At 35.9% G+C, this 13,380-nt stretch overlaps 1 protein-coding gene across 3 annotated transcripts in view; it reads left to right on the forward strand.

The window, feature by feature from the left end:
• Positions 1-13,380, forward strand: part of LOC131430452 (GATA zinc finger domain-containing protein 7) — a 242,298-nt gene that overhangs the window by 186,631 nt on the left and 42,287 nt on the right. For all 3 annotated transcript variants that reach the window (XM_058595463.1, XM_058595462.1, XM_058595464.1), the window contains exons 5-7: positions 4,368-4,555; positions 4,642-4,885; positions 4,950-5,047. In XM_058595463.1, coding sequence (XP_058451446.1) covers positions 4,368-4,555; positions 4,642-4,885; positions 4,950-5,047 — 530 coding nt within the window. The remainder of the gene's footprint in view (positions 1-4,367; positions 4,556-4,641; positions 4,886-4,949; positions 5,048-13,380) is intronic.

The following is a 13,380-nucleotide window of genomic DNA, read 5'->3' on the forward strand; positions in this document are numbered from 1 at the left end:
TGCTCGAAAGTTGCTAAAAAACTGCTCTAACAACTACTTAAAGCACTGCTTATGAAACTCCTGAAAACTGCTTCAAACACTGTTAAAAAAATTTCTTTTAATTTTGCTCGAGAACGGCTTTAGGAACTATTCGAAACCAGTTCCTAAAACTGCTCAGAAAACGACTCGAAAACTGTTTAAAAATCTACTCCAAAAACTGCAAGAAAAAAACTTCTCTAACAACTGCTTAGAGCACTGCTCGTAAAACTCCTCTAAAAGCTGCTTGAAACACTGCTCTAAAAATTGTGTAAAAACTACTCGAAAACTGCTTCAATAACTATTCGTAAACCGTTCCAAATATTGTTCTAAAAACTGCTAAGAAAACGACTCGAAAACTGCTCCAAGAACTGCTCTTAAAAATTGCTTCAAAACTGCTTAAAAACTGCACCAAAAACTGCTTGAAAAACTACTCCAAAAACTACTCTAAAAACTGCTCGAAAATTGCTAAAAACTCCTCTATAAACTGCTTCAAACACTGCTCTAAAAACAGTTTTCGAATACTGTTCCAAAAACTGTTCTCAAAACTACTTAGAAACTTCTCGAAAACTGCTAAAAAATTGCTCTAACAAGTGCTTAGAGCACTGCTCATAAAACTCCTCTAAAAGCCGCTTCAAACACTGCTCTAAAAATTGTTTAAAAACTACTCGAAAACTGCTTCAATAACTATTCGAAAACCGTTCCAAAAACTGTTCTTAAAACTGCTAAGAAAACGATTCGAAAACTGCTCCAAGAACTGCACTAAAAACTGCTTCAAAACTGCTTAAAAACTGCTAAAAAAAACTGCACCAAAAACTAATTAAGAAACTACTCCAAAAACTACTCTAAAAACTGCTCGAAAGTTTCTAAAAAAAACTGCTCTAACAACTACTTAGAGCACTGCTCATAAGACTCCTCTAAAAACTGCTTCAAAAACTGCTCTAAAAATTGTTTTCAAACTGCTCGAAAACTGCTTTAAGAATCATTCGAAAACAGTTCCTAAAACTGCTCAGAAAACGACTCGAAAACTGTTTAAAAATCTTCTCCAAAAACTACTTTAAAAACTGCAACAAAAAAACTGCTCTAACAACTATTCAGAGCACTGCTCATAAGACTCCTCTAAAAGCTGCTTCAAACACTGCTCTAAAAATTGTTTTAAAACTGCTTGAAAACTGCTTCAAGAACTATTCGAAAACTGTTCCAAAAACTATTCTAAAAATTGCTAAGAAAACGACTCGAAAACTGCTTCAAGAACTGCTCTAAAAGCTGCTTCAAAACTGCTAAAAAAACTGCACAAAAAACTGCTTAAAAAACTACTCCAAAAACTACTCTAAAAACTGCTCGAAAGTTGCTAAAGAACTGCTCTAACAACTACTTAAAGCACTGCTCATGAAACTCCTCTAAAAACTGCTTCAAACACTGCTCTAAAAATTGTTTAAAAAGTACTCGAAAACTGCTTCAATAACTATTCGAAAACCGTTCCAAAAACTGTTCTAAAAACTGCTAAGAAAACGACTCGAAAACTACTTCAAGAACTGCTCTAAAAACTGCTTTAAAACTGCTTAAAAACTGCTAAAAAACTGCACCAAAAACTGCTGAAAAAACTACTCCAAAAACTACTCTAAAAACTGCTCGAAATTTGCTAAAAAAACTGCTCTAACAACTACTTAAAGCACTGCTCATGAACTTCGTCTAAAAACTGCTTCAAACACTGCTCTAAAAATTGTTTTCAAACTGCTCGAAAACTGCTTTAAGAACTATTCGAAAACAGTTCCTAAAACTGCTCAGAAAACGACTCTAAAACTGTTAAAAAATCTACTCCAAAAACTACTTTAAAAACTGCAACAAAAAAACTGCTCTAACAACTATTTAGAGCACTGCTCACTCCTCTAAAAGCTGCTTCAAACACTGCTCTAAAAATTGTTTTAAAGCTGCTTCAAGAACTATTCGAAAACTGTTCCAAAAACTGTTCTAAAAATTGCTAAGAAAACGACTCGAAAACTGCTTCAAGAACTGCTCAAAAAGCTGCTTCAAAACTGCTAAAAAAACTGCACAAAAAACTGCTTAGAAAACTACTCTAAAACTGCTCGAAAATTGCTAAAAAAAACTGCTCTAACAACTACTTAAAGCACTGCTCATGAAACTCTTCTAAAAACTGCTTCAAACACTGCTCTAAAAATTGTTTAAAAAGTACTCGAAAACTGCTTCAATAACTATTCGAAAACCGTTCCAAAAACTGTTCTAAAAACTGCTAAGAAAACGACTCGAAAAGTACTTTAAGAACTGCTCTAAAAACTGCTTTAAAACTTAAAAACTGCTAAAAAAAACTGCACCAAAAACTGCTTAAAAAACTACTCTAAAAACTGCTCGAAAGTGCACTGCTCAGAGGACTCCTCTAAAAACTGCTTCAAACACTGCTCTAAAAATTGTTTTAAAATTGCTCGAAAACGATTCGAATACTGCTTAAAAATCTACTCCAAAAACTACTCTAAAAACTGCTAAAAAATACTGCTCTAACAACTACTTAAAGCACTGCTCATGAAACTCCTCTAAAAACTGCTTCAAACACTGTTTCAGAAACTGCTTAGAAAACGACTCGAAAACTGTTCCAAGAACTACTCTAAGAACTGCTTCAAAACGTAATGTAAGCTCTTAATGTGGAATGTATTCGGACATAACATGTCTTGAAATCTTAATTTTCATTCCTGAATCTGAGCGAAATGTTTACCGAGATTGACGGCGGAGATTCTCGGCAGTCCTAAATTTGGTAAATGTTAAATATGTTGAGGTCATTTTTCACGTGATTTTTTCTACGCGACTTTCCGAAGTTTTTTTTTACGCGGATTTTTGATTTCGGATATCTCAAAAGTCCCAAAGTCGCTTTAAAGTGTGAAAATTCTTAAACTGTGTCAGTGTCGCTGGTGTGATTAGGCATCGAATCGAATGTTTTGATACCCTTGTAAAACAATGAATGAATGAATGAAGAAAGGTGATCTTATTTCAACCACGTTTCTTCTATTTTTATCTACGCGATCAATTGTCTCATCATCCATCCATCACAACAGAAACATCTTCACTTATTCGGTTTCGCGCAAAACTATCATGAACTTAGTTTTACTTATTTTCAATTTCAACTGTTTCTATTTTAACCATCTACTTAGAGAACTCAAATCATCGTTCAAGTGTCAGACGGTAGTTTTTCTAGGTATTTTGCTGCAATGAATACCACGGTGTCATCATCAAATAGATTTTTTACCCAAAATCGTTAAACTCATCTCGTATCATTAACATACATAATGAATAAAATAGGTCTCATTACACTTCCCTGTGGTATGCCGAGTGTGTTTTCCATCGGACTTGATACAAAGTCATTAAAGACAGTCCGTTGAGTTCCGCCACTCAAACCATGTGTATGCAGAACCCAAAAATCCTACTACTTCCCAGGAATTTTTATTTGGTAAAAATCGAATAAACTGTACGCTTAAAACTTGAAGTCGGGTTATTTTTTTTATTTGTCAATAATTGTACTTTAAACTTGATTTCGTTCATCGCATGCCATGATAAAATAAGTTCTTATGGGGAATCAAACTTTTCAGCTTAGAACTCTTAGAACTGTTTCTATTTTAATCTGAATTATTTTGAAAATTTTATCTCACAAAACTGGGATCCAACCCTAGACCATGTTTTGGTCACAACGTTAAACATTTCGTTATCATCCATAAAACTTCGACAAACGCCTCGGCTCTTTCATTGTTTATCAACTTCTACAAATCACCGGATGCTGGGTTATTATGACACGCCGCACATTATGAGGTGCCGGGTATAGCACGAAAAAAAAAGTATCATCAATTACTTAGAGACTAGAGAGACTAATCGAATTGTCGGGATGACAATCTCTCACCCACGGCCCGATTGCGGAAGCCGATCGTAAAACTTCAACATGATAATTCTATTCATTAAAGCTGCAATCTTCATTTGCCATTATGATGTAACCTTCGCTCGAATCAACCAACCAACCGACCGACCAGTCGGACAAGCCAGGGGGACAATCCGTCCGACAGTCGTCTACCTTCTTATGATGATGATGTGTTTTGCCAGCCGGTTGTCATGTCTCGTCTCGGATGTTGTGAGACTTTTATGGCATGTGTTCCACCGACAAGCTGACATTCGCTCCAGCTTCGCCCGAGGGGCGCTCGGCTGCTCAGCTGTTCGCCGATGTCCGTCCGCCGATCCCTTCGCTCGCCGCAATTATCGTTTTACCATTTGCACGTTTGCGTTTTTTTTTCTTCTTTTTGCGCCATTACACTGTCATCCTAATATTAATTTTTATTTTTATTTCATCTCACTTCCAGGTACCATGATATGTTGCTACCTGCTGTACAGTCGGATGTTCGGCACGGCCGACGAGGCACTTCACTACTACGGACAGCGGCGCACCAGGGACAGCAAGGGTGTTACGATTCCGTCCCAGCGTCGATACGTGGAATATTACGCGACTTTGTTGCGAAGCAATGAATCGTATCGGCCGGTTACGTTATACGTAAGCTGATGTCAAACTCCTTCGATGGCAACAAACACTACTAACACTTCGCTGCCATTATTTTGTTTTTTTTTTGCTTCTATCAGATCTGTGAAATCCGGTTGAGCCCAGCGGTCAACGTCAAGGAGGGTACGATCAACGTTACGGGCAAAAGTCCGCAACCGTTGCCGGAGTTTAAGCGCATCGACGACCAAACGGTGGCAAAGCTTGACTACTGCATGCCCCTGGCCGGTGACGTCAAGATCGAATTCACCAAGAGTTTGGTTCTGCGGAAGGAGAAAAAATGTCACTTCTGGGTCAATACGTACTTCGTGGAGAAGTCAGCCAAGAGTGAGAAGTCTACCCCATTGCTGGACCATTTTTTTACTAATCACAACTTTGTTTCTGCTCGTAGGTGATGCCGAAGGAAATCTGTTTCTAACGCTCTGCAAAACGGAAATCGACGACGTCCACAAGGATAAGGATCACAAGGAGTATCCGAATAATTTTACGGTAAGTAGCGGCGTTGATCTTAGAAGCCAATTTTCTTTTTATGTTCGAGCCCCGACCTGGAGGGATTTATAGTGTCAGTAGCAGGCACGTACCCAGAGGGAGAGCCCGAGGGGCCCGGGCCCCACCCGAAATCAGAAACAGAAACAAAAAAAGTTTGATTTATATTATGGGACTGTTGATCCTACAGATTACACCGTAAGATAGAGGTTTAGAGAGTTTCGTGATGGTTGAAATTCCACTGTCGGTGAAGAACGCAGGGGCATGTCCTACGATGCGATTACATAGGACTTAAAATGCCATAGTCGAGCAAGATTCTGCAGATGAGAAAGATGTTCTGCCGCTGGATCGCGCATACTTACAGGGTTGTTACGGTCGCGCGGATTTAGCGATTTTCGCGGATTTCGCGCGGATTCTACTTAGATTTTGATACGATGGCGCGGATTTCGCGCGAATTTCAAGAAACATTGCTTCACATATGTGAATCATTTGTTCGAAAAAATAGTTCAGTTCTATGAAACCCCAAAAAATTAAAGATGGGCGAACGTTTCAGCAATTGTTCGAGTTGGCCGAATTGATGAATTTTCACCTTGATAAAACCCAAATTTACGAGGAGGCGGCTCTAGCAAATAGTTTCTTCAGAGGACAAAATTTCGTTTTTCTGCACTCCGATCTCGAGTCTAGCAAGAAAAGAAACGAAGAAGAAAACGTTGAAACATTTATCTAGTGCTGGACTCGACGGGATTCCTACAGTGGTGATAAGAAGTTGTTCTAATAGTTTGTTGGTTCCACTATCTAACATTTTGAACTGCTTTTTGCGTTCTGAAATTTGACGTTTCCAGTTTACAAAAGTACGTCATAATACGGTCCAGTCGGTGTTGAACAGTCGTTCGCACCGCACGCGTATAGCTCTTGGCTCCTGGAATTTTTTTTTCTGGCTACCTAGAGTTTCATTGATTCAAGGCTTCAGTCTTTTTCAAGGCTACCTGAATCACTAACTAAGTGACTAAGTGATACAAAGAGTGATATTAGAGTGACTAAGTGATACAAAGAGTGATATTAGAGTGACTAAGAAATTAATCAGCCTTTTTTAAGGCTAGCTAGGAGTCTAATCGAAGACTAATTTAGCCTAGTTAATTTAATTTAAAACTTCATTAATTTCAAAAATGCCTGCGTCCAACCGGAAAGGCAACAAGCCTAAGGCTAAAAATAATTCAATACGGAATAAATCACAATCCGTTATTCAACATTTTTCTAATAACATTCACGATCTTATAGAATCTGAATGTAAAAATAAAAGACAACGGACGGATTTCCCTACCGTTGATCCTATGCCGTCTAACAATATTTACGAGATTCTTCCTGAATCCGATTGTAGCGACATAGAAGAAAATTCTTCAAAAATTCCCAAAATGGACGCTTGTCGTTCTGGGAAGAAACATCAATCTATGCCTCCAGTGACGGTGATGATTTCCGACTTCAAAGCATTCCGTACTGAGCTTTCTACTTTTCTCCCGGAAGTAAAAGTCTCATTTCAAATCGGACGAAGAGGAGAATGTCGAGTCTTGGTGGATGGATTGGAAGATTACGAACGTCTTATTCGATATTTGTCCGAAAAACTTCATAAATTTTATTCATATGATATAAAATCAGACAGACCCTTCAAGGCTGTCTTGAAAGGATTATCAAATGATCAAAGTATTGATGAAATTAAAAATGAACTAAAAGAATTGCTTGGTTTTGCCCCTTCCCAAGTAATACTTATGAAAAAAAGAGCGAATGGTACTTCTAAACCACGCTCTGGAATTTCCCATGAACTTTACCTAATACACTTCAATCGAAGTGATGTAAACAATTTGAAAACTTTAGAAAAAGTACGTTTCATTTCCCACATTAAAATTCATTGGGAACATTATAAACGGCATAATCGTATTGCAAACTTAACGCAATGTCGTCGTTGCCAAGGCTTCGGTCATGGAACCAAAAATTGTCATATGGATATACGGTGTTTGAATTGTGGTAAATCGCATTCGAAAGACGCTTGTCCAATGAATGAAACCACTGATAAATTTTCATGTTCAAATTGCAATGGAAATCATAAATCCAATTATTTGAAATGTCCTGTCAGGGAAAAAATTTTAAACGCTCGTTCGCTTAGACAACAAGTCAAATCAACGACCTTAAATTTACAGAACATACCTGAAAATTCTTCTAAGGCACCTGCCAATTCGTCTTCTAACGAAAACAATTTATTGACAGGTAGATCGACCTCGTCATCATCTTCTTCTAATTTCACTTATGCTGGTATATTAGGTAGAAATCTATCTCCTATTTCTTCTAATGTAAATAATCAAAACACAGGACCGCCTTGCAGTTCTTCTTCTAACGAAAACAATTTATTAATAGGTAGACCGGCCAAATCATCTTCTTCTAATGGCAGTCTACCTACAAATATTCCTTCAATGCCATTCGCTTCTTTAAATGAAGTCGATTTAGGCGATATAACTGAAAATAAAATGATCTACCTACAAGATCAACTTTTTCAAATGATCATCCAAATGAATTCGACTTCATCACTTTTTGAAGCATTTCAAATCGGATGGAAATTTGCAAATAATATTATAATGAATTTAAAATTTAACAGTGATGTTAAATAATTATTTGAATATTTTAAATTGGAATGCTCGATCTTTGAAATCGAGTGAAGATGAATTTTATAATTTTCTCAAAGTTCACAAAATTCATATTGCCATTGTGACAGAAACTTTTCTTAAACCAAATGTAAAATTGAAAAGTAATCCACATTATGTGGTTCATCGATTTGACAGGTTTACTGGAATTGGTTGGGAGTTGCCATTTTTGTCCAACGGCAAATTAAACATCGAATTTTACCTTCTTTCAATACTAAAGTTATTGAAAGCTTGGGAATCGAAGTTGAAACCATTCATGGAATTTATTTCATCGCTGGAGCATATTTGCCATTCCAATGCACCGGCGAACAATTAAATTTCTTTAAAGGCGATTTGCAAAAACTTACAAGATATCGATCGAAATTTTTCGTAATAGGGGACTTAAATGCTAAGCATGTCCAGTGGAATTGTAGGCAAAATAACAGTAATGGTAAAATACTTCATAATCAACTCTCAGCTGGTTACTTTACAGTTCTTCATCCCAGTAATCCTACTTGTTTCTCTTCCGTGAAAAACCCGTCTACAATTGATTTGGTTCTAACAGATCAAAGTCACATTTGTAGTGAACCGATTACACATGCTGACTTTGACTCAGATCATCTTCCTGTAACTTTCAGACTTTCCAACGAAGCTATAATTAATCCAATTAGTTCTATTTTCAACTATCATAGAGCAAATTGGTTGGATTACAGATCTCACATTGAAAATCATGTGGATCATGAAACTATTTTAGAAAATTCTGCGGATATCGACACAGCAATTGATAATTTGAATCATTATATTATCGAAGCTAGAAATCTTTCAGTTCCCAAAGCTCAAACTAAATTAAATTCTCCTATCATCGATGACAATCTTCAACTGCTCATTCGGTTGAAGAATGTTCGTCGACGACAATATCAACGTTCTCGTGATCCTGCTATGAAAAACATAGTTAAGGATTTACAAAAAGAAATTAAACATAGATTTACTCTTTTGCGAAATGAAAATTTCGCTAAAGAAGTTGAACAAATTAAACCATATTCTAAACCTTTCTGGAAACTTTCTAAGGTTCTTAAGAAACCTCAGAAACCAATTCCTGCTCTCAAGGAAGGAAATCAAATACTTCTTACAAATGGTGAAAAAGCTCAAAAGCTAGCTCAGCAGTTCGAGAGTGTCCACAATTTTAATTTAAACGTTGTGAGTCCTATTGAAAATGAAGTCTCACTGAAATATGATCATATTTCAACTCAAGTGTTATCACACGATGACATTATTGAGACGAATTTTGATGAAATTAAATCAATTATTAGAAAACTTAAAAACATGAAGGCTCCTGGTAATGATGGAATTTTTAATATTCTTATTAAAAATCTTCCCGATGTTGCCTTGAGACTCCTGGTTAAAATTTTCAACAAGTGTTTTTCATTAGCTTACTTCCCAAAAAGATGGAAAAACGCTAAAGTAATTCCTATCCTAAAACCTGATAAAAACCCAGCAGAAACATCAAGTTATCGCCCAATTAGCTTACTTTCTTCTATCAGTAAACTTTTTGAAAAAATTATCTTGTTAAGAATGATGACTCATATAAATGAGAATTCAATTTTTTTACCAGAGCAGTTTGGATTTCGTCATGAACATTCAACTACTCATCAACTTGTAAGAGTTACGAACATGATAAAAACAAATAAATCTTCTGGGTTATCCACTGGAGTTGCTCTTCTAGACATAGAAAAAGCATTCGACAGTGTTTGGCACAAAGGTTTAATAGCAAAAATGTCTGATTTCCAGTTTCCTATTTATTTGATCAAAATGATTCAAAATTATTTAACTGATCGTACTCTTCAGGTTAGCTATCAGAATTGTAAATCTGAATTGCTACCCGTACGAGCCGGTGTTCCGCAGGGTTCGAGTGTAGCTCCAATCTTGTATAATATTTTCACTTCTGATCTTCCAAATCTACCCGTTGGTTGTCAGAAATCGCTATTCTGTGACGACACAAGTCTGTTAGCCACAGGTAGAAATCTAAGAGTGATCTGCAGTCGCCTACAAAGAAGTTTAAATATTTTCAGTGATTATCTGTCAAAATGGAAAATTAAACCAAATGCAGCAAAAACGCAATTAATTATCTTTCCTCACAAGCCAAGAGCTTCTTTTCTTAAACCAAACAATAATCACATTCTCAAATTGAATGGCTTGGAATTGACATGGTCTGATCAAGCTAAATACTTAGGTTTAACGTATGACAAAAAACTCACTTTCAAGGATCACATTGAAGGAATCCAGGCAAAGTGTAATAAATATATTAAATGTTTATATCCTCTTATAAACAGAAATTCTAAGCTCTGTCTAAAAAACAAATTGTTAATTTATAAACAAATTTTCAGACCAGCCATGCTTTATGCGGTACCAATTTGGTCAAGCTGTTGTTCCACCAGGAAGAAAACGCTTCAAAGGATTCAGAATAAAATTCTGAAAATGATTCTGAAGCGTCCTCCCTGGTTTAGTACAAATGAGCTACACAGACTCACAAATATAGAACCATTAGATGTAATGTCACATAATATTATAAGCAAATTCCGACAAAAATCGATGCAATCTTCAATTGAATCGATTCGCTCTCTGTATTAGTTAGTAAGTTAGTATATAAGTTCCTTTTCCCCATTACACAATACAAGTAGGTTTAGAATTTTCCCTACACAAAAATCTCAGAATTGCGGAAGCAAATGATGTCTTCATGGTAATAACCAAATCATATATATATATATATAACAGGGCTGAAAAGTCACCACTTGTGGCTGAACACCCAATTTAAATCTTAATAATTTAATTTTAACTCATATTCCAATAAATAGTTATTTAAAAAAAAAAAAAAAAACGTCATAATACGTTCTTTACAAGCACGACTACAAGTACATTCTATACCGGCGAATACCGCGTAACTTTGGAAATTCGCGTAAAAAAACTCAAAATGGAAGAATTTGTTTTTTAGTCAAATGTCTTAGAAATGTATGAAAAGTCGAGATCTGTAATCTAAAAAATAATTTTTATAAAATTTCAGAGAGTTGACTTAAAAAAAATTCTAGATAACACCAGATCCCGACGTTACATGCATTTCTAAGACAAAACAAGAAAACCGCGTAGCTTCGGAAATCCACGTAATAAATCCGCGTAAAAGAGACCTCAGTGTACAACGATTTCTCTGCTGCGTTCGACAAAATGAATCATCACATAACGATCACCAAGTTAAGTAGACTGAGATTTTGTAATTGGGAATTTTGTAATTGGATTCGATCATATCTAACTAGTCGTGAAATTATACTGAAAATAGGAGACTGTACAACTTCACCATTTGCTTTGACCTCTGGAGTTCAGCTTGGACCGTTTAAATTTTTATTGTATTTCAACGATCCAAATTTGTCGTTCAAGTGTATGAAGCTATCGTTCGCCGATGACTTCAAAATATTTCATAGAATCAAATCTGCAGCTGACGCAGAGTTTTTATAAAAACAATTGTATAATTCAGTTGATTGGTGTAACATCAACAAAATGGTTTTAAATGCCTCTAAATGCTCCGTTGTCTCTTTTAGTAGCAAAAAGTCTGTATTTAGGTTCGACTATAATATTCCACAAACTGTTCTTCCCTCCCTTTGGTTGGTGGGCTTGACGGTATTGCAAACATCATCACATACAATCAATTAGCGTTACAATTTGATAAAGATATGCGTTACAGTTTTAGTTTCATAATTGAATTAAATGAATAATATATTGAACGACTTGAATAAGATGTTGATTGCATTACGCTCCAACATCCGGGGTTGGAGAGGCCGGTAGGGCTTAACTGAGCTCTTTTTTATGTTTTATTTTCATACTACCGGCCCTTATTACCAGTGTGAAGTGAAAATTAAGTAGAGTAAACGTATCCCAATTGGGTTTCACACGATGACAATAAATGAACGGTAAATCGAATCCATCTTTGACGTTTATTGGTAGTTTGTGTACCATGAAATACTGTGGAATGAAATAGAATATTGTAGAATATAATAAAATAATAATGACCGAACCAATGAGCAAACCACTGATAGCTGTCAAACGATGTTCATCCAGTTTGTATTGTGAGGATGTATCGTTTGGGACCTGATGGGTGAGATGATGTGTGAATGAAATGTAAGAGTGAGTGCATGCAAGAACGGTAATAAAGGCCACCGTTTCAGCTCAGGACTAACGATCGACCAATAGAAGAGATAGAAATTGGGTAACGGTACCCCCATTCATCTCAAATCCATTAGTCATTTCATGTACGAAAACCATTAGTTAGAGTGAGATCTGTTATCTCTGTTTGATAGATTAATTTCAAGAATAACATGAAATTTGGAGCATTTTTTTTGTTCGTTAAAACAGCAGTATTGAATCATTTCTGAACTACTTTTATGTGCCATTGCTTCTTACAGACGAGGCAAAGATTTTGTATTCGATTTTGTCTCAATAAATTTATTGAAAGTCGAGTAATCGGTAAAATAACATGGTGACTCTACTAATGAGATGACTATTGGCACACAAATTTTAGTTAGAATCTATTAGAATAGAAATAGTAACTCAATGTTGTGATGCTTGCTTGTGGAATACATGTAGGTATGTATGCATGTGTGTATGCGTATGTGCCTGTGTGTATGTATGTGTTTTTGTGTGTACAACATACATTATACCGTTCCCTCGGGTGTGTTGTATCAAATTGGTTGTGACACATTTCGATTGCGAGTCAGTGTACCAGATGTTCAAAAGTGCCTGAGCGGTAATGCTGTCAAGGATCAACCGAAGATAACGAAATGTGAACATGCTGTAGCAATACTATTAAACCCAAGTGTTATTATCATTTAAATAAAAACGCATGTCCTCAGTTCTTATCCGTCAAACCATGATGAGCTGCTCTACAAAGATCAATGAAACACTAATTTTTTTATTTTTATTTTTTTTTTTTTTTTTGGAAACGGATGACTGGATGAGGAACAAGAAATACGAAAATGCTGAAAGAATTAGAAAGGAATATTGGTAAGAATATAAACACTATTGCATACAACTAACTTTTACATTTAAGGAAGCAACATAACATGCCAGCAAAAGTACGGAGTGAAAAATGACAACAAAAGACACAAATCACATCTGAATAGAACACTGGAATTAAGGTAAAACAGAATACAAACTATGATCAAAGGTAAGACAACCAACATGAATAAATAATTGAAACTGTTGGGTAATAATATAATTTCCTCATATTGAAAGAGGCGTTTATATGGCGCGCATGCGCTAATTCGGCCTGATACAAATTAACGGGGAGGGCAATACATTTTGGACAGGGCTGTAAAAAGCTGATTGGAACCCTTTCCCCACCAAAATGTAATATAAGGAAACTATAGGGTGATTTTTTAAGAGCTTGAGAACTTTTTTAAACAATAAAACGCATAAAATTTGCAAAATCTCATCGGTTCTTTATTTTAAACGTTAGATTGGTACATGACATTTACTTTTTGAAGATAATTTCATTTAAATGTTGACCGCGGCTGCGTCTTAGGTGGTCCATTCGGAAAATCCGCTTTTTTATCGACAAATTTTGTTCAGCGATGAGGCTCATTTCTGGTTGAATGGCTACGTAAATAAGCAAAATTGCCGCAT

Source organism: Malaya genurostris, chromosome 2, assembly GCF_030247185.1.
Source record: "Malaya genurostris strain Urasoe2022 chromosome 2, Malgen_1.1, whole genome shotgun sequence".
Lineage (NCBI taxonomy): Eukaryota > Metazoa > Arthropoda > Insecta > Diptera > Culicidae > Malaya > Malaya genurostris.